The sequence below is a fragment of the Arachis ipaensis genome, chromosome B4, assembly GCF_059453495.1.
Source record: "Arachis ipaensis isolate K30076 ecotype BB chromosome B4, ASM5945349v1, whole genome shotgun sequence".
NCBI classification, from domain to species: Eukaryota; Viridiplantae; Streptophyta; class Magnoliopsida; order Fabales; family Fabaceae; genus Arachis; species Arachis ipaensis.
The window spans coordinates 128,404,754-128,426,505 of NC_142439.1; the positions used below are offsets into that span (position 1 = coordinate 128,404,754).

The 21,752-nt window shown below is 33.2% G+C and overlaps 3 protein-coding genes and 1 pseudogene across 3 annotated transcripts; 2 read left to right on the top strand and 2 right to left on the bottom strand.

Moving 5' to 3' along the window:
• Positions 1 to 1,105: 1,105 nt before the first annotated feature.
• LOC148569163 (uncharacterized) lies at positions 1,106 to 5,108 on the bottom strand. The gene is made up of 8 exons (XM_088484910.1): positions 4,865 to 5,108; positions 4,326 to 4,771; positions 3,439 to 4,246; positions 2,726 to 2,751; positions 2,570 to 2,671; positions 2,405 to 2,512; positions 1,836 to 2,251; positions 1,106 to 1,502 (listed from the first exon to the last, which is right to left on the bottom strand). Exons 1-8 carry the CDS (start codon positions 5,106 to 5,108, stop codon positions 1,106 to 1,108), a joined length of 2,547 nt encoding a protein of 848 aa, XP_088341036.1.
• Positions 5,109 to 8,468: 3,360 nt separating this feature from the next.
• On the bottom strand, positions 8,469 to 11,351 carry LOC107636243 (receptor-like kinase TMK3; annotated as a pseudogene).
• A 6,814-nt stretch (positions 11,352 to 18,165) lies between these two features.
• On the top strand, positions 18,166 to 19,055 carry LOC148569164 (uncharacterized). The gene is made up of 2 exons (XM_088483231.1): positions 18,166 to 18,305; positions 18,398 to 19,055. The coding sequence occupies exon 2, from the start codon at positions 18,495 to 18,497 to the stop codon at positions 18,876 to 18,878; it is 384 nt and encodes a 127-aa protein (XP_088339357.1). The 5' UTR covers positions 18,166 to 18,305; positions 18,398 to 18,494; the 3' UTR covers positions 18,879 to 19,055.
• Positions 19,056 to 19,770: 715 nt separating this feature from the next.
• LOC148569165 (cytochrome P450 71AP13-like) lies at positions 19,771 to 20,669 on the top strand. Its single transcript, XM_088484911.1, has 2 exons — positions 19,771 to 20,412; positions 20,445 to 20,669. Exons 1-2 carry the CDS (start codon positions 19,831 to 19,833, stop codon positions 20,667 to 20,669), a joined length of 807 nt encoding a protein of 268 aa, XP_088341037.1. The 5' UTR covers positions 19,771 to 19,830.
• The last annotated feature ends 1,083 nt before the right edge of the window (positions 20,670 to 21,752 follow it).

A 21,752-nucleotide genomic window follows, 5' to 3' on the forward strand; every position in this document is an offset into this window, starting at 1 on the left:
GTATATTTTTAGTTTTTATTAATATGTATAGATAGTTATAATTTAAAATTTTAAATATATCTAAATCAATTTGGATTAGTCGAGTAATCAGCTTAGTCATCGTCCGCTTAACCAAGTGTTGGGAGTTCGAATTTCATATCGTATAGCAACTTATTGGCCAATTACAGACTTTTAAATGAAATTCAAATTCATAATGGATTAGTCCTTAACTTGTTGAGTATTGTAGAAAACCAAAAAAAATATATCTATACCTAAATTTTATTATATTTTTACCCCGCTGCAAAATTTTTCTGGGTGCGTTACTGCCTCAGCCCCATCCCCACCCCCACCCCTTCCCCCCCTCTCTCTCTCTCTCTCTCTCTCTCTCTCTCTCTCTCTCTCTCTCTCTCTCTCTCTCTAAGTTCAAACTCACCCGCCGCCTTCTCCATCGCCAAAAAATCACGTCCACTGCTGTCTCACCGCTGCTGTCGCATATGCTCCAGTCGCCATCCCCACTACTCAAGCTCGTCTCCTCCGTTGCAACGCGTTTCGCGTTGCCACTTGTCTCCTCTATCTCCCCTGTTCTGCCATCGCCACTACTCGTCTCCTCTGTCTCCTCCGTCGCACAGTCCCTGTTCTGCCGCGCTCCAAGGCTGACCAATTTGAGCTTGTTGGGCTCTTCGAAGCTTGGGGGTAAGGTTCATCTTGGCGGTACTTAAACCGGGACAACTTCCACTCAAACTCCAAAAGATAGACTGCTGCAGAGAGAGAACTGGCATAAGGAAATTTCAGGAGGGATGGCCCTCCCTGCTCTAGTTCGCCGCGCTCCATCTTGTGTGTGCGTCGTGCTCCCTCTCCCTCACCTTTGTGCTCTATGCTGTGAAATTTATTTTTAGTTATTCTTATTTTCTGAGTTAATTCTTGTGTGTCTGAGTTGATTTGCTGAGGTAGTTATTGTTGATTGTTAATTTTTTGAGTTTAGTGTGTTCTTGAGTTTGGTATGTTCCTTAGCTTTTCCTTGTTGACTGTATGTTGAGGTGTCTTCTATTCTTCTAATTCTTGTTCTGGTTTTTTTTTTTTTTGTGACTAAATAGAAAAGAAAGAAAAAAATAGAGACAAAGCCAAATTAATTGGCTAGATTCATATCTAAATCTATTAGATGTTGAAGCTCACTCCATGGTTGGCTCCAATTTGAGTAAATGTCCGCGCCAGAAGCAGCTGCTTTAGCCATACAATCTGCAACACTATTTGCATTCCTCTGAATTAAAAGAATAGAGACTCTCCAATTCCAATTCATAACCTCCTGTATATGCTTTGCCAAATCCCATTCCGGAATATCCTTACCAAGCATTCTTTGGTTTACCAAGAAAAGAGCTTCTAAACAGTCTGTTTCACAAATAACCTCACGAAATCCACTCTCCCAAGCAAGAAGTAAACCTCTCCAAATTGCATACGATTCAGCAAAAAGAATACTGCACACTTCGACTTTCCCAGTGCAACCTTTCAACCAACATCCATCAGGACTGCGAATGATACAACCAAAACCAGCAAAGTCAAAAGGAGCAAAACAACTAGCATCACAATTCAATTTAACAGAATGAACTGGAGGTGGAACCCAATGCAAACAAAGTGAAGGAGGAGACAAAGATTGATGCATAGCAAAAATAGTGTGAAACTCCCTTACTGAACTACGAATCAAACTCACCACTTTACTAGCACTCCAAGAATCATCTATATTAAATAAGTCATGATTCCTGCTTCTCCAAATCCACCAGATGGTCGAAAAGAAAAGAAAAACATCTCCACTCCTTGCACCTTTGTAGAGCCAATCACGTAAATATGAGTTATCTGAATACAGGCCTAAAAGGTTCCAGACCTCCTTGGCACTAGGGCACTCTTGAAGACAATGAAGAATGGATTCAGAACCATTCTGACACCGATGGAAGGTGCTAGATAAAGCTAAGCCACGACCCAAACGAAACTCTGTCGTAGGAATAGCATTATGAAGACTGAGCCAAATCAAAAACTTGTACTTCTTAGGAATATGCAGTCGCCATACCCACAACCAATTATCATGCTCATTCCAAGGAAACTTTCTTTTTGCTAGCCAACTGTACCCACTCCTAACTGAGTAGAGTCTAGAAGATGCCATACCCCACGACCAACCCGAACTCTCTCCAGCATTCAAATCCGGATTATAAGCATTCAAACGCTGTTTGACATCTTCTGGAATGATAGAGAAAATATCATGGAGATTCCATTGACCATCTTTCTAAACATTTCTAATAGTTAAATCAGAGTCAGATATATATACAAAAGGGACATCTTGAGCAATTGGGCCCTCAATACTCCAATTGTCAAACCAAAAAGATTGATCAAGTGACCCAACGCACCAAGAGAAGGCATCCTTAAGAGCACCAAAAACCTTTGAGATACTCTTCCAAACATGAGAAGCGTTGCAAGGAACAGGGCCATCTAAAACTCCCTCATTCCTCAGATACTTCGCCCTCAATAGAGCAACCCAAGGCTTGTCCTGACAATGAAAAAGTTGCCAAACCAATTTATCAAGTAAAGATATATTAACACACACAGGATCTCTAACACCCAGGCCACCAAATTTCTTTGGAGTGATCACGGTCCTCCAATTAACAAGAGAAAGACCTCTACCATCAACTTGACCCTTCCAAAGGAACTGTCTCATCATAGAAGACAATTTATCGCAAACCTAATTTGGAAAAAAAGATACCTGCATATGATAGACAGGAATGGATGCTGTAACAGAATTGATCAGGCAAAGTCTCCCTGCTTTATTTAGAAGCCTTCCTTTCTAGTTAGCTAATCTTCCCCTCACCTTTTCAATCACCGAATGAAAAGAAGCCCTACTGGTACGGGAATGATTAAGGTTAACTCCAAGATATCTTCCTAAGTCCAAAGCAAAACGTATTGAAGAAACACTAGTAAAAATATCTCTTCTACGAGCAGTCACATTTTTAGAACAAAAAGCTTTAAACTTTTCAAGATTCACTTTCATGCCAGATGCCTTGCAAAAAAGGTTAAGAGAATGTATGACCATTTGGACCTGACTCTTTGTAGCCTGACAGAAAAGTAAGAGATCATCTGAAAACATCAAATGAGAAAATTTTGGGCCACCCCTAGTGATAGAAACTGGTTTTCACACACCCTCGACCACCTTATGAGATATATAGCAAGCAAGTCTTTCCATACAAAGCACAAATAAGTAAGGAGACATTGGATCGCCCTGTCTAAGCCCCCTTCTAGGAGCAAAACTATCCAATCTATTCCCATTCCACATAATAGAAAGAGATGATGCACGGACACAATTCATAATCAAATTAACAGTGATGATAGGAAAACCAAAAGCAATGAGAGTACTCTCCAAAAACCTCCAATCCATCATATCATAAGCTTTTTCAAGATCAATTTTAAAAGCAAGAGTACCTTTTTTGGATTTTGTGTGCTTCATGAAATTCAGAATTTCTTGGGCCACAATAATATTATCAGGAGCACCACGACCCGGAATAAAACCTCCTTGCAAAGGACTAACAATATCTGGAAGAAAAGGCCGAAGTCGATTAGTCAATGCTTTGGTGATAATTTTATAAACAACATTACACAAGCTAATATGCCTGAAATCCTTCATAAAGGTAGGGTTATCAATTTTAGGAATAAGCACAATCAGAGTTTCCATGATGCTAGGATTTAAGTACTCTCCCAAGAAAGCGCTCCGGACAATATTCCAAATCTTAGTGCCTACTATCTCCCAATATTCTTTAAAAAAATAAGCTTGAAAGCCATCTGGACTAGGAGCCTTAAAAGGGCTCATACTGAATACTGCTGACTTGACTTCCGCAAAAGAGACAGGGTCAATTAACCTAGCACAAGCCTCGATGCTTAGAGTGGGTATCGGAACATCCCCTAAACAATCAACCTCAACCTCTTCCGTTGTACCAAAGAGTTTCTTGTAAAAAGAGAGGGCTTCTTCCTGGAGAATATCTGAATCAGTAGACCAAGACCCATCTCTAACATATAATCCATGTACTCTATTATGGTTTCTACACACCAAAGTCTGAAGATGAAAGAATTTAGTGTTTCTATCCCCATACTTGACCCACTGCTCCCTAGATTTCTGGTACCAAAAAAGTTCTTCTTGCAATAAAAGCCTATTGTAATCTTCCCTCAGTTCAGCTTCTTTAATTCTCAGAGATAACACATCGCTAACCTCTAAACGCCGTCGAATCTGATCAATCTGATATTCCAGCTTACTTTTTTTGCACAAAAATATTTCCAAAAATCTTTGAGTTGAAGTCCAAAAAAGCCTGTTGAACCATCTTAAGCCTTTCAGTAACGCCTCCAAACTCTTGATTCCAAGCCTTACTAATAACATGTTTATAAGAAGGATGTGTTGCCCACGCAGCTTGGAACCTAAAAGGACGAGAACCTTTCACTCTGGGGCCACCATGACAATGAACTAAAATAGGACAATGATCAGAATGAAGCCTGCTAAGAATTTTAGAATAACCCTCAGGAAACATTGTCATCCACGCCTCATTAACTGGAGCTCTATCTAACTTTTTAGCCAAGTTCCTGCCAGCCTGAACTGCTCTATACCAAGTATATCTCCTACCAGTCACTTTAAGATCAAAGAGCTCACAGTCATCTAGAGTAGCAGCTAATAGACTAGCTCTGTGAGAAGAAAAATAAGCACCTGTACTCTCATCTGGCGCCACAATCTCATTAAAAACACCAACGGCCATCCACGGTCCATTATGGCCTGAATTAATAGAATGCAAATGATCCCAAAGCATACTTCTTTTTTCGAATTGAGGACTCCCATACACTGCACTACAAAGCCAAACTAAGTTACCCACACTCACTTTCACTATGATACATTGGTCAATTTGGTCAATAACCACACAAGAAGCATTAGCAATAGAAGATAGAAACCAAATGCCACCCCTGTGTCCTACTGCTTCCTCAATACCAACACAATGAAAACCCAACTTATCCCAAAAATTCTTCAAATTATTAAACATGGTATGAGTCTCAAAGAGAAAGAAGAAAGATGGTTTATATATTCTCACCAAATTTTTGCAATGCACACGGGCCATCTTGTTAGACGCATCCCTCACATTCCAGGCTATGATATTGAAACTATCCATAAAAAACAGTAAAAAGGGAGCTCCAATAACAAACCCGAGACTCAACATGATGTCCCTGTCTCCAACGATCCCGCCTTTAATGGACTCTCAAGTTGCAGCACAATTTTTGCCGTTGAAACTTGCGCCACACCCATCGTCGATGCTCCATCCTTATCTACTGGTGAATTCTGCAAAGAGTTTGGGTGAGGACGCTTTCGCACAGTGCCATTTGTTGTCTCACCTTGCTGCTGATGGTGAACGTTGTGTCGGGTCCCCAAAGAATCCACACTAACCGGTTTTTCAATATTGATGCCCCTGCTTAATTTTACTTTGGATCCAGTAGCATGTGTTGTACGTTGGTGATTAGGCCTTGTCCAAGTATTGGTAGCCTTGTTAGGAGTCTTCTTTGCTTTTGGTTGGACCTGATGGGTGCTAGGAGAAGGCTTTTGACCCATTTTATATTTTCCTTTCCTAATCACCTGAGTCCAGCCTTCCAAATCCTCATGTTGTGCATGGTCTACATGAACAGCATGCAAATCACTCTCCACCAAATCCAGGACAGCAACATTTACAGTCTCATCTCCAAGATTCTTGCCAAAAATAAAACTTTCCTTTTCCACATGCACTGGATTTTTTGAATTTGAACTTTCTGGCTGCTTTGCTACATCGCCGACCACCCTGGCATTAGTTCCTCCTCCCGCATTGCTGGTAGTCTTGCACACCTTCATATCATGACCAAACTTGAGACAGGAGCCACAAATAAGGTGAAGACTTTCATATTCAACCTCATATTCAACACCTTCAACAAGAATCTTCTTAGTCACTGGCAATCCTAAATCTATCTGAACACAGGCTCGAGCATATCGTCCTCTTTCAGCTAATTTTGTTGCCAAATCAATCTTGACGGGAATGCCAACTACAGCCGCAACACAGAGCATTGCATCTTCTTGGTAGCACCAAATTGGTAATCCAGAAATTCTAATCCACACTAAAGTTGCTCCAAAACAGTTTTCACTTGATCTAAACTCTTGATCCCAAGGCTTCACTGCCACATAATTTCCCTCAATTATCCATGGGCCTCCTAAGAGAACCTTTTCTCGCTCCTCAGCCACATCAAACTTCACAAGAAAGTAGTCAAACCCTACGTCCAATAAATCAAAACCTCCATTAATCCGCCATACCGTTCGGAGTTTATGAGACAATGCAGTGTAGCTATAATGTTTACCTAACACCTTAATCACTATAGCATCCTTATATGGTTCTGCCAAACAATTCTTAGCTTCTTGGGTAAACGTGACACTCGGTGGCAAGAGATCTCCTTGCTTCCCAGAAACTACCGTAATGTTATCTCCCAACAAAGTTTCAACGAGTGAAAAAGTTTTAGCAATCTTAGAACCCACAACTTTATCCCTGAAAGAAACCTTCAAAGGCTTAGAAACCCCTCCCGAAGTATGATCCTCCTTTTTTCCTGATGCAAGCCCTCCCCCGCTCTTCCCCTTATCTCTTCTGCCGACATTATCGGCTGCCTCATCGTGTTTCACCCTCAAAGTCTCTTCCCCGCTCACTCCACCGCTCATCTTCAATTTTCAAAATTAATTCTTGTTCTAGTATGGCTGTTGATATTTTTGTAATAATTTTTAATAATTTTATTAAAAAAGCATATATATATTTGAATCTTGTGGGTTTTGGCCCGTGATTTTCCATGTTAAAAAGAAGCAAAATTAACTAAATTTTTTATTTTTTTAATTTTTTTTTAAAATCCTCCCCTCTTACTGTTGTACTGTTGGCGGAGCGTCACACTATTTTGTTTTCTTTAGTTTTTTTTCCCTCTAATTGGGAGAGAATATTTGAAATTGTTGTGTACTTGTGTTTCCTCTTTTTTATGATTTTTTCCCATTTTTCATTCATTATTGCCCCTTAAAGCACAAGAGAAGAAGATATATTAATAGATTAGATTAATAAAAAAGAAAGGGAGACATATATTTTGACCATTTTTTTTAAAAGAATTTTCAAAGCAATAATAAATTAACAAAGGAGAAGATTATGAGACCTCAATCACTTGTGTATCTTCAAATCCACTAATATTGTGTTTGGATATTTCTTTATTATTAATATTAGTAGGAATTGAAAGTACTAGATCCATTACACAAATCTAATAATACTTTTAATTTATATGATATATATGATAAAGATACACAATTTTAAGTTTAATTTTTGTGGGCTAACCAGATACAAATATGCCTTAATATTATTTATATATCTTTCAATTGGATAAGCAACTATCTAGAGCTATTTCATTAATTAGATACAAAAACACAACATTCATTTTGCAATAATTTCTTTTAATACAAATTACACACGCAATTTAGCAAATTATATTCATTTTTTATTTAATTAATATATTAACTAATTTACTAACGAAGTCAATATTTGTATAATACATAATAACATAAATAATTTAAACATTTTTTATTTTAACTAAGATTGTTTTAAAGTACAATAACAAAAAAGTTAATTCTATAAGTTTAACCATAAATTAAAGTTTTATATAGATTAATATTATCAATAGATCAAAATATCCTTAAGTCTTGTGGTCATCATTTTGACACTCTTATGTGATCACCATTTTAGCACTGCTGAAAATATGGCAAACCAAAATAAAAATTAAAAATAACATATAAAATTAATTATAATTTACACTACTCATTTATATATGATTGATTTAAAGCAATAAAACAAGAAACGAACATTTCAATAGTTGTCAGAATTGAAACTCAAATATTTCCTTTATATAATCATCATGATGATCTTGCATTGTTTCTTCAATAAATAAGCAAATAACTCTCTAAGTCAGCCAAGAAAGTCATTAATTACATGCAGAAAAGTAAAATTACTTTAAGATTTATAATTATTTCTAAACAGAATCAATAATCTTTTAGCTCAATTGTTACTTAAGAGATATACAAACATAATATACAAGTAAACATGTAATTCAAAATTCAAAGTGTTATAAAGGCACTTGACGTGCATGAATTAAAAAAAAATAATTATAACAATCCAATTAAATTAAATGTACGTAATTCTTTAATTTTAAGCACAAGAGATTAAAATCAATCAAAATTTATTATCTAAACCATCAACAATACCAATCTCAATAATTAGAATAATATATTTAAAATTCACTAGCTAAAGCTAATTCTAATTTCAAATTAAGTTAAACCTAAAAATTTAGGTCCAATTAAATTTAAATTAAATATGAACAAAAAAATTAAAACTAAGAAGAATTTTTGAGTTTTAAATTATAAACACATACCTTTTGTTTAGGTGAACCTAATCATTTAGTTCTTCAATTATCGAATTTGCTGTGTCATATAATCAGCTATGAGATGCATCTGAATGCTGTAAGAGAGGTACTGTCGGAGAAGATATGATGGACTCTAGTGATATTGATTCAAGTTTTCCTTGTAACATTTCCACCACTTTACACATTTTTGGTCTATCTGATGGATTCATTTGGATGCACCATAAACCGACAAATAAAATCTTTTTTATTATATCTTCATCATCTTTTCCAGAAGCAAATCTCAATAGACGAATTTTATCTTCTTTGATATCCTTCAAAATCCAATCAGAAAAGTATTCAGTACTATGAGATTCTCCAATATCATAATTATCGTTTCCTCCAATCATTTCAAGAATTAGCATTCCATAACTATATACATCTGACTTGTGAGAAACTCTACCATTCCTTTGACTAAACATTTCTGGTGAAATATAACCCGAAATCCCTCTTCTGTCTAATATAGACACAACACTTTCATCCTTTTTGCATATTCTAGCTAGTCCAAAATCAGCAATTTTTGGACAAAATTTTTCATCAAGAAGCATATTTTGGGGTTTGATATCAAAATGCAAAATTCTTGTATTGCACCCTCGATGTAAGTAGTCTAACCCTTGAGCAACGCCAGTTACAATCTGAAGTAGTGTTTTCCAATCTAACTCGGAAGATCCCTCTTTACATTTATATTTATCCAAAGAGCCCTTAGACATGAATTCATAAATAAGAGCCTGTTTATTCATTTCATAGCAAAATTCCAAAAGTGAAACAATGTTCACATGAGATGTTCTACTGATAGTAACAACCTCGTTTACAAATTTTTCTGCACTTCCTTTCATCTCCTTAAGTATCTTCACTGCCAGTTGACAACCATCATTTAAACTTCCTTTGTATACAATACCAAATCCTCCTTTTCCTAACTCTTCTTGAAATGAGTTTGTCATCTGTTCTACTTCTGCATAAGTATATCTCACTAGTGTTGCATTATTTATTTGCTCCCCAAATTGTCGAACAAGAGATGTTTCTTTGTTCAGCATTATCCTACTGAAATGCCTCTTGCAATAATAAGAAATTGCAACAAAGATCATTACAATAACGCCAACACCAGCTGATATACCTGTTTGCATACATTGAAGTGAGGAATAATTACAAAATAAAAATTTAGATTAAAAAAATGCCAAATTAAATAAATGTATTGTACAATATTTTTTACAAATTAACTTTTAAGTTTAATATTAATTCACATATTATCTAATATATCCCGAAACAATATATATATATAGCGTTTTAGATTTATACTATATAATATAATTAATTTAGCTCTTTATGCCCGGATCTTAATCTAGTATATATATATATATTTCTATATATTTTTAAGTTTAACATAGTTTTAATTTTGTTATTTTTTTATTTTCCATAAGTTTAACATTGCTCAATGTAGAGATAATAATGAGCGTACCTATAATGAAAGTAGAAGAGAGCGAGGTTTTCGGCGAGTGAGACTGCTGGAGAAAAGCATTGCCTGTGGTAATGACAATGGTTTTTTTTTTTGAGAACGGTGGAAGACTTCCCGATAAATTATTGTTAGACACATCCAGAATCTTGAGTTGTCGTAGACTTGTCAAGATATCTAGTATGGAACCGTTCAGTCTATTTCCACCAAGATACAATCCTTCCAGAACCGTTAAATTTTTGAATGAGAGAGATATTGTTCCCGTCAAATTCAAGTTGGTCAAATTTACGGTTCTGATGTTGCCCTTATCATCACAGGTGATAAAATTCCAATCTTGACACGGATTGTTTCCTCGCCACGATTGTGCCAGCAGAAATGGATAATAAAGTGTCTGAGCAACTTGAAGCAGAGTGATGACTCTGTGATCACAAGGTCCAGGATGGTCTAAACAGAATCCATTAGAAGTGAAATTTAGCTTTGGAGCCCGACTCTTATTAAATGCAGGAAGAGGACCCTGCAACCAGTTGTTTTCCAATGAAACTTGAGAGATATTATTGAGCAATCCCAGAAAAGGTGGAACTACACCCGTTAACCGATTGTTTGCAAGCAATAGATATTGCAAGCTGGTGGAATTGGATAAGTCTGGGATAGAACCCTCGATGGAATTCCCCTCAAGATTCACTTCAACCAATTTTGGCATGGATGAAAGAAATTGAATCGTACCCGACAACTTGTTATTATGCTTTTGGTTGCTGAGATCCAATCTCTATAGCTTGGTTAGTTTTGAAAAAGACTCAGGCAACACTCCAGTGAGATTGTTTTCTGAGAGATAAAGAAGAGTCAATATGGAAAAAGAATCAAATGTGTTTGGCAAGAAGCCCATGAGGTTTGTAGCCGGGAGTCCGATGGATACAAGGTGTGAGTAGTTATTTAAGTCGGTGGGGAATATCCAAGGTGGGAGCTTGGGGTTGTTTCCCAAGTCAATGAGCGCCAAACTTTCTAAACCCTGAAAGCAACCATGAGGGATGGAAGTGAAATTGTTGCTGGACAAAAATATTTGTTCGAGGTTGGAGAGGCCCGAAAAAGAAGGCAAAGGACCACTGAAAAAGTTGTCTCAAAGATCGAGGCAGGAGAGTGCGACAAGAGATTCATTGAGATTTAAAGGAAGTATTCCGTTGAGCCTCCTTGACTTGAGTTCGATCTGTTCTACGAAACGGAAATTTTGTGGAGTGTAACCACAAACCACGCCAGTCCATTGGCATATGGTTGTACTGTTGTCAAACCAATTAGAAGGAAGATTTTGTATGGCTTCCCTAAACTGCAAGAGGTATACGGTTTCTTTATTATTAATCTTATCATGGGACAAGACACATGCGCACATGATAAAGAAGAAGAATGTTGGTAAGGTTTTGTTACGAGGCATTGTGATTAAGAATAATGAAGTAGAAGAATGATAAAGTAGTTTTAAGAAGAAGAATGATGAAGTTGTTTTGATTTAACTTTGGCTTTGGAGGGTATTTATAGGAGTTTAGGCATAGTTGTAAGAACCAGACCAAACCGATCGGTTCGACCGATAAACCGATGAACCGAACTCTCAACTGGTTCGGTCCAATCTTTAAATCGCTTAAGAAATAAAACCGATCAAAGTTGATAAGAACCGGTTAAAGTCGGTGAAAATAATATTGATGAAGATGTAGTTTAAATCTGGATCTTCTTTGTACTTACATGCTCTCCTTGCCACTAAGCTATGTTGATCCTTATTATTTTAAAGAGGAGTGCTAGGGGCCAGCAATTTTTGTGTTTTGTAACAATCAATTGGCCATTAATAGTATTTTTAATGGTGTGAGATTACATCCAATGGTGGGAGATCACTCACTTTTCTTTTGATGGTTAAGTGCTGGCTACAAAATACAAAAGTTGCTGGCCCCTAGACTTTTTCTATTTTAAATACTAATTATTAATTATATAGTAAAAACGTACAAAAACTTTTTTAGATATTATTTTAATTTTATACTCATTTATATTTAAATTAATTATATTTTTTATTATTCATAAGTATTAATATAAATGTAATTAAATATGTATAAATAAAAATATCAAATATTTTTATTAATTATAATATAATTATTTTTTATGATTATATGATATTTATTAATATTATTTTTTAATAAATACATATAGTATATAATAATATAATAAATATAAATTAATTAATTAGTTATTAAAATAAAAAATATTTACTTTACTAAAAAAATAAAATTAAAAAAATTTTGTTGTGGAAAAATACTAGAATTTTATATTCTTATTTAATAATAACTAGATTATAACTTGTTGATTATAATTTGTTGAAACTTGATTGTTTTTAAAATATTAATGAAGATATATATATATATATATATATATATATATATATATATATATATATATATATATATTTTAAAATTTAGTTTTAAGTTTTAGACTATTTTATATTTTTTATTTACGTAAGACCGGTTTTGCCTGTTCAACCAGTAACTCATCATTTGAACTAATAAACCAATAAATCAGTTACCTAACCGGTTCGATTACCGATTCGGTTTTGACAACTATGGTGCTAAGCATAATTGTCAGAACCAAACCGATGATCGAACCGATTAGGCTATTGGATCACTGGATTACTGGTTCAACTGGTGGGTCACTAGTTAAACCGGTAGAACCGCTACTATATAAATAAAAAATATAAAATAGTCAAAAACTTAAAACTAAAATTTAAAATACATATTTTTACTAATATTTTAAAAACAATCAAGTTTCAACAAATTATAATTAACACATTATATTATAATCAAGAAATTATAATTCGGTTATTATTAATAAGTATATAAAATTCTAATATTTTACATAATAAATATTTTTTAATTTTATTTTTGTATTAAAGTATTTTTATATTTATTATATTATTATATATTGTATGTATTTATTAAAAATAATATTAATAAATATTATATAATCATATAAAAATAATTATATTCTAATTAATAAAAATATTTGATATTTTTATTTATACTAGTTTGATAATATTTATATTAATAATTATGAATAATAAAAATATAATCAATTTAAATATAAGTGAATATAGAATTAAAATAATATTTAAAAAATTATTGTACAATTTTATTATATAATTATTAAGTAGCATATAAAATAATAAAAGATAATATAATTTGGTGGCAAGAAAAATATGTAATACAAAAATTTAAAGAGGATCCAAATTTAAATTATATCTTTATTAATTTTAAATTTTTTTCTCAAATGATTCAGTTAAATTGGATTTTATCGGTTTTAATTGATTCTCATTAATTCTAATCTTTAACGGTTTAACCGGTTTTAGATGATAAAATTTTTTCATACACGTTGTAAGAATTTTTGACTGGTAATTTTGACACATTGTAAGAATGTTTCAATAGTGTCATTATTTAAAGGGGGGATTAACTGATCAGATCATATAGTAGTTGAAAATTTTCCACACTTCAGTACCTGCCAAATACATTCAATTAGTTTACTATAATTGAAAAATTTTGGCATTTATTAACATACTTGACCAATGTAATTTTAAACTAAAACAGTAATACATCCAATTAACTGCAAAATAATTAATGAGGTGATTGTGATTATATAGGTAGGCCACCATAGTTACCCAGTTTAGTAGCCTCTCCTCCCTATATCTTTTTTTGACTTCTAATGGATCCCATCAATTCTTCTAAGGAGAGATCCTACTGATACATGCACCGAATGAATCACAAATTATACACAATATTATTATTATTATTATTATTATTATTATTATTATTATTATTATTATTATTATTATTATTATTATTATTATTGTTGTTTTTTTTAGTAGTTAGGATTATGTTATTGCTGATAAAAAAATTAATATTGATTTATTTAGTGTAGTAATTTAATTTAGATATTATAATGAAATGTTATATTATTATTATTATTATTATTATTATTATTATTATTATTATTATTATTATTATTATTGTATAAATTAACAAAATAGTTATAATAAGCTTTTTTAATTTATCAAATATTAAACCAGTATTTTTCAAAAAAAAAAAAGCTTTACTAGTTACAAAGTCTATTTTTTTAATCATGCTTTAAAAATTGTAATTTAAAATAATTTAATACAACAAAAATTCAAATAAAAAAATTAAAAAATATGTATGATAGATGAACTATGAATAAATTTTGTATTATTAATTACATACTTCTATAATAATTCAATGCTGTATACAGTGGTGGATCTAGAAATTTTATAAGAGGGGCTAAATTAAATACAAAATAAATTAAAATATAATAAAATAAAAAAATCAACAAAATATAATTTATAGTATATAAGTTAACATTAATAATTATATTATATAGAAATTAACATTTGACTACATATTTTAGAATTTTTATATTTTTAAATTTATTCGGTGATATTTTATATAACTAAAATTATAAATTTATCATCTGAAATAAATTTTGAAGCATTCTCTTCTTTAACATATATAATCATATAATCTGCTAAAAATTTATCTTTTATCTTATTTTAAAGTCTTGTTTTAATAATTTTTATTGTTTAAAAAGTCTATTTAATTGTTTCTATTGTCATAGAAAGAATCAAAATAAGAAATTTTTTTATAGTTGTTATTTTTTTACATTAATACAAACCTATATTTTTTAATAACTTTTTAATTATTTATATATTTATACATTTTTATTTTTTTTAACCTATTTATTAATTACTACTAATATATTATAATACACATTATAATTTATACATATTAAGTTACTAATATGTAAATTTTTTTAGTGTATTAATATACTAAAATATATTTAATCTATAATATATATAAGTTACGAATTTGGCCATTTATGCAATATAATATATAATTGATGCAGTCAATGTAAATTTGTTAATGTATTCAAATGAATAAACTCTAAAAGTTGGAACTCTTTTAAGTAAATATTGAAAAAATCTTTTTGCTATAAATATTATAAAGAATATGCCTTTTAACGGAAAAATTTAAGAAACTATTTTTATTTGAGTCATTTTAGAATATGTATGTAATATATTTTATAATCTACAGATTATATCAATCCTTCATTTTCTTATCTTAAACCTATTTTTCCTTGAGGACATATATACATATATATTTTTTTGGGGTAAACAATTGAATTGGTTTCTAACAAATTTTACATCGGCTACTTAAATCTCAATAAATTTTAATTATTTTAAAAATTATTAATAATTATTTTCGTTAGACGAATTGATTCCTTTGTTAAATTTAATAAAATTTTTAATATGTATATTGAACCAATAAATTTTATCATAAGATAAATTGATCAATTCAATCTTGAATATTTTCAAAATAATAAAAAATTTGTTAAATATTAAAATGTTCGATTTAAAATTTTTCAAAAATTAATTTGAGTATTTTTTTATATTTACCACTAAATAGAGTAGATACATATATTTATATTTTTCAAAAAAAATGAAAAAAATATAAAAGTAAAAAAAAACTTGAAAAGTAGAAATCAATAAAATAAAATATTAATTAATATTAAATGTATTGCTTTGATGGTACATAAATCTCATTCTCTCAATTTAAAAGCGATTAGCTTATTAATTTTTTTCTAGTTATCAACTTCTTTCCCTTTAAAAATAATCTATCCATTAATCCATATGAAGAGTATCTAGTATCTACTATCTACCGTTAAATCCTAACTCTGTTTAATATATTTGACCCTTTTAAGATTCTTTTATCCACGCACTCTTTAACTTTTTATATTAACATGCGCTCTCACGCTCTTTCTCCAGAATTCCCACTCAATAAGAAGAATGCGTGTAAATCACTAACTGTGAACAACAGCTCAACAACACAGCCTCTCGTGAATATCAAATCTCTCGTGTTAAAAAAATAAGTCAAAAATTGAGTAAAAGTTTTTTTGTGTGTTTCATATATTTGAGATAGATTATATAATTTTTCTTTTAATATCACTACCATTACATCCTATATGTAAGTAATACCGTACAACAACAACAACAACAAAGCTTTGTCCCACTAAGTGGGGTCGGCTACATGAATCAAACGACGTCATTGTGCTCTGTCATGTATCATATCTACAGAGAGACCGTTTACATGTAGATCTCGTTTGACCACCTCATGGATGGTCTTCTTAAGTCTTCCTCTGCCTTTCGCCCCTTATCCATCTTCCATCTCATCCACCCTCCTGACTGGATGTTCTATCGGTCTTCTTCTCACATGTCCAAACCACCTGAGACGCGATTCAACCATCTTTTCCACAATTGGTGCTACTCCAACTCTCTCCCTTATATCTTCGTTCTTTATTTTATCCAATCGCGTATGACCACTCATCCATCTCAACATCTTTATCTCTGCCACACTCAGCTTATGTTCGTGCTCCCCTTTAGCCGCCCAACACTCCGTACCATAAAGCATAGCCGGTCTTATAGCGGTGCAATAGAATTTACCTTTAAGTTTTAAAGGCACTTTTTTGTCGCATATAAAACCAGATGCACTCCGCCATTTGACCAACCTGCTTGGATCCTATGATTCACATCCTGTTCAATCTCTCCATTATCCTGTATGATGCACACAAGATACTTAAAACTTTTAACTTTTCGTAGGATGTTTTCTCCAATCTTCACCTCTATATTAGGGTTTTTCCTTCTCATATGTAAGTAATACTGTAATGAAAAAAAATATGTGGTAGAAAAAAATAGTGGTATACCTTTGTTTAGGTTAACATACATAAATTTTGATTTTGAGCATATAACTTTGTTTAGGTTAGCAAATACATACATTTTAATTTTGAGTATATATATATATATATATGGCCATGGATTGCTTGCTCCTACATTTTTGTAGGTTTATCATTAACCATCATAAAAATAATTACAAAATGTACCCCATTTTTTTTTTGAAAAATTTATTAAATAGATTTTGATCCCTTTAACTTTTGTTATTTACACTTTTTCCCTTTATTTTTAGTTTCAGATTCAAAGAAGAAGAGAGGTCTGCTAGGGTTTATAGATTCAATTTCAATCAACGCCATTTACTCATCTTCTTCCTCTGCTGTATCTCTGGTTCGCCTATTCTTGCCGCCACAACACGCATCAGACGCCGCCGCTCCCTGCGTCCGCCGCCACTCCTCACAGACTCGGAGGAACGAACTATCAGTATCACCACCCTGTTAAATTTCGCAGAGAAAGAACGAGAACCAGAGCGACCCTTGATGACACTGAAATAGGACAACTTTTCTCAACCCTACTTCTTGTTGAGGACGACAAACCCAGCAAGGTATACTTTTTCTTCTGCCTTTTTTTCAGTTCGGTTTGATTCTTTTAGAATAGTCAAGATGATGAATTTTGAATCCTTAGGGTAGCTTTTCAGGCAATGATTTTTGCCCTGCTTCGAGTTTCCTTGGTGTTTTGATTTGAATTTGATATGCTTTATTTATTTATTTTCATGTCTTCTTAGGAAGTAGAGGAAAGTGTAAAAGTGCTAAAAGATGCAGCTAAGACGAGAAAGGTAGCAGCAGAGAAGGTTCTGTCTGCACTTTCTGTCATTGAGAAAGCGAAAATTGATCCTTCTGGCTTTCTTGAAACCCTGGGTGGCAATGAATCCCCTGGGAGGACATGAATGCTAATTTTCACCGCTGAAGTGAACATATTTGTATTACTTTTTTGTTTGCTCGTTCTTTGGCTAGTAGTTTGATCATGGCCTTGACATTTGTTTTCAGTCTATGGAGTATGTAGTGATAAAATTATGATTCTTCCTCAGCTTAATTTGCTCTGTGCTGCATTATTATGATTATTGTTATTGCTTTGCTCTCACAAATATATTAATGTTTTTGACGGCTCTGATATGTCAATTCAAGTGATTCTTGGGTTATTATAGTGTCACAATCATTCACACTAGATTGCAGCATAGCCATCACGACTTCATACACAGTTATGAATTATGATGGGAGCAAGTAAGCTAAATCTTGGAGACAAACCCAGAGCAATGAAGCTAGTAGACTATTCCGTTCAAAAACTATATCTTGCGCAGCTTTGGATGGCTATTGAAAAATTCGACAAAATCAATCTCTGGAAAGGGTTGCAGAGCCTCAAAGTCCCCTGTGAATACAACCTTCATAAAAAGATGCTTCACCTCACTTGCCAATTTCAGCATTTTACATATTGCATCACAGCACCACTGGACTCCTCGCATCGACAGGAACTCCAGAACATTGAGGTTTCCGAAATCTATCATGTATACCCTCCCTGGAAACAATTAACATGAGATGAAAGAAATATAAGAACAAGAAAACACAGCCAGTAAGAAAAAACTATATGTACAAGAATCACTTAATATGGAAAATTACCCGAACTGTTGGAAATTGAAAGCTTCTTCAAATGCCCGGTTTCAGGGACCCTGATCCAACTACAGCCTTGTACCTCAAGGGATTCAATTTTCGGAGAGATAAGAGAAAGTGAACAGTTTCCCAGACCATAAAAATCGTCCTCATGAAGCTGTTTGAGATTGAGTCATACAAGGCATGGGCAGCTGCAGAACTTGAGCAACAGAAAGAGGTTGAAGAGGCTGAGGTTTCCATGCAGGAAGCTCAGGACTACCTTGATTCTATCACGGAAAGTGCCATGGACGAGTTCCGGCGCTTCGAAGAGGAGCTTGAGAGCATGTCAAAGGCTGAAATGGAGAGCCTAGTTAACACTGCTGAGGGTGCAAGAAAGATGGGAAATTTGATGGAGAAAGCTGCCTCCATTGCTTCCAAGAAGTATATTGAGGCTGCACTCAATTCAGCCACTGCTTCCATGAAATCTGCTTGGAAGGGAATCTCTTCTGGCAAGGTCCATCCTTCTTATAACATGACAATAACAGTTAATAGTTAGGTTTATGAAGCTTAATCTCCAAGATTTGTCAGTAATGTATTTATCCCTCGATTCTTCTTAAGAGATATATTATTACTTCTTTGGTTTAATTGAATTTAGTGTCATCGAAAGGCATGTATTTATCCCTCGATTCTTCTTAAGAGATATATTATTACTTCTTTGGTTTAATTGAATTTAGTGTCATCGAAAGGCATATGCATATCAAAAGAAATAACCATCCAATTAAAAATAACAAACATAATTATCTGCATATCTATTAAATTAAACATATAATATATTCATTATTCACATTGTTTAGTATTCTCATTGTCTATTTATACCTTTTTTTTTATAAAAAAAATTCATGAAGCGGCACCTCTGATCTGAGGAGACAAGAAAGCGTGCGTATTTTTTGGTACATTGTATAAGCTGAGATAATAGATTAATAATGAATTCCAACAGATATATATTGTTGTGGATCTAGTATAGATTCAACAAGACGTAACTTGTCAAAATGGGTATGAATCCACTTGTCGAATGTAAGAGTAGAGTCACACAAAAGTTGCATACTCTTCAATTGCTACACATACACCAGCCTTCATATATAAATTGTAACAACTCTTTCGACTTGGAATTGTCTTCTTATTCAGAGCATTTGGTCTTATATCATCTCTTGCTAGTACATTAATTTAATATAAAGTTTTAATTCTCTGCTGATTTTCCAGAATATACAACATAAAAAATATATACTGCACTTCCGTTTGGACTATGAATTTTCTTCGGCTGCTTCATATCATATCAAATATCATACCTACAAAAAAAAAAATAACGACTCTCAACTATCAATTTTACAAGGTTTAACTCTATATATAGTAAGATATTTAATTTTCTTAGCAGCAAAGTGTATCTGATCGTTCTCTATAACTAATTAGTCACCTTAGCTTGCATTGGCTTCTTCAATTTCTTCCACTCAATGTTTTCATTTCTGTATTATCTGCTTCTTCTTGCAATTCCTCTAATGGCAGTAGTGATATTTCATCACTTAAAGAAACAACAACACAAAAGAACCACTCTACCACCAGGTCCTAAACCACTTCCCATAATCGGAAACCTCCACCAACTCGACAGCTCCAACCTCAATCTCCAACTATGGAACCTCTCAAAGATCTACGGCTCCATATTCTCCCTTCAAATAGGGTTCAAACCAGCCATAGTTATCTCCTCACCGAAACTCGCAAAGGAGGTTCTCAAAGACCATGATCTTGACGTTTCAAGCAGACCTCCGTCGCTCGGAACCACTAGACTCTCTTACAACGGTTTCGATTTGATTTTCTCTCCATGCAGCGAGTACTGGAGAGAAATCAGGAAGATCTGCGTCGTTCATTTCTTCAGCTCCAAGCGAATCTCTGGATTCTACCACATCAGAAAATCTGAAGTGGAAAGAATGTTAGGCAAGATATCAGAGCACGTGAGTTCTTCAAAAACCACGAATCTGAGTGAGATATTGATGTCCGTGTCGAGTTCTATAGTGTGCAGGATTGCGTTCGGAAGAAGATACGAAGTTTATATGGCAAGAAACCATTCATAGAAGATGAAGATATTGAAAAGCTTGTTTATCTGAAAGCAGTGATCAAAGAAACATTAAGATATTATGCACCTGCACCATTGGTACCAAGAGAATTCAACAAAAATAGCAGAATAGCAGGGTATGAAATTGAAGCCAAGACGATAGTATACGTAAATGTGTTTGCCATCCATAGAGACCCTGAAACTTGGAAGGATCCAGAAGGGTTTAGTTTGATTACATTTTAAAATGAATTGATTTCTCAAACCAAACCAAAATTCCAAACCAATTTGAGTATAAATAGTTTATTGAGTTCATCCACCATGCCTAAGCTACTGCTATCTTAGATTTTGTCCCCCCTTAGAAATTCCAATTAACTCAGCTTACTAATCAAGTCTCATTCAACAAAGATTAATCACTTACAGGTTACAGCAGTAATAGCAGTAAAGTATAATAATGTTTTAGCAACAAGGACCATTCAACAGCATTATAATAAAACGTTAAATGAATAATATAAAACAATGGTGAGGTCAATTTTACATTGTCACGCATAACGGTTCTCTTTCTCCAATAATTATCCGTTTATGCAGCTAGAAAAGCAAGCATCCAAAAGACACCCTTCACTGCCATTGGCCACAACACATACACAGACCTGACAGAAGTTGATGGCACTTCACGTGCCTCCACAACTTTCTTTTCTTTTCTGTTCATAAAAGTTTGAGTTGATCTACATCTACTACACTAGATTAGATAGTGCTGCTCTATTTAGTATTTACCATAGAGGTAGTGACCAGATACATATACAAATAAAATTATTTTCAGTGAAAATACTGATTAGATTTCTAAGTTTTCATTGCAAGCATAATTAAATTTCTTGACTATTGAGAAAAAAATAATGATTAACTAACCTCCAAGTGTGGCGGCGGCGTCTTGCGCTGCGGCGGCGTCTTGCGAGGCGGCGGCAGCGAACGAGAGAGACTGCGGAGGGAGAGGAAGAGAGAATGGCTACACCGCTACGGTGATTGAAAGAGGAAAACAAAACCCTAGCAGACTAAATGTCTCACTCTCACCACTACTTTTGAATCTGAAATTAAAGAAAAAAGAACAATGTGTAAAAAAGAGTAATTAGAGGGTCAATATCTAATTACTGATTTTTTAAAAAACAAAAAATGGGGTTCTTTTTGTAATTATTTTAGTGTTGGCTAATGATACTCCCATATAAAAGTGGGAGTAAGGAATCCATAGCCATTTTAAGACATAAGATAAATAAACTCTAATAATTTTTATAATAAAAATATTATATTACATAAAAATCAGCTATAAAATTATTC

Bases quoted from the DNA above. Each gene is read 5' to 3' on its own strand.
- LOC148569165 (XM_088484911.1), top strand. From the start codon at position 19,831: ATGTTTTCATTTCTGTATTATCTGCTTCTTCTTGCAATTCCTCTAATG. The intron at 20,413-20,444 runs TACGAAGTTTAT...AAACCATTCATA, and splicing joins GGATTGCGTTCGGAAGAAGA to GAAGATGAAGATATTGAAAA.
- LOC148569164 (XM_088483231.1), top strand. From the start codon at position 18,495: ATGAAGCTGTTTGAGATTGAGTCATACAAGGCATGGGCAGCTGCAGAA.
- LOC148569163 (XM_088484910.1), bottom strand. From the start codon at position 5,108: ATGGCCCGTGTGCATTGCAAAAATTTGGTGAGAATATATAAACCATCT. The intron at 4,247-4,325 runs GTTCAACAGGCT...CTGGAATATCAG, and splicing joins TTACTGAAAGGCTTAAGATG to ATTGATCAGATTCGACGGCG. The intron at 2,672-2,725 runs GTATCTTTTTTT...ATGATGAGACAG, and splicing joins TTCCTGTCTATCATATGCAG to TTCCTTTGGAAGGGTCAAGT.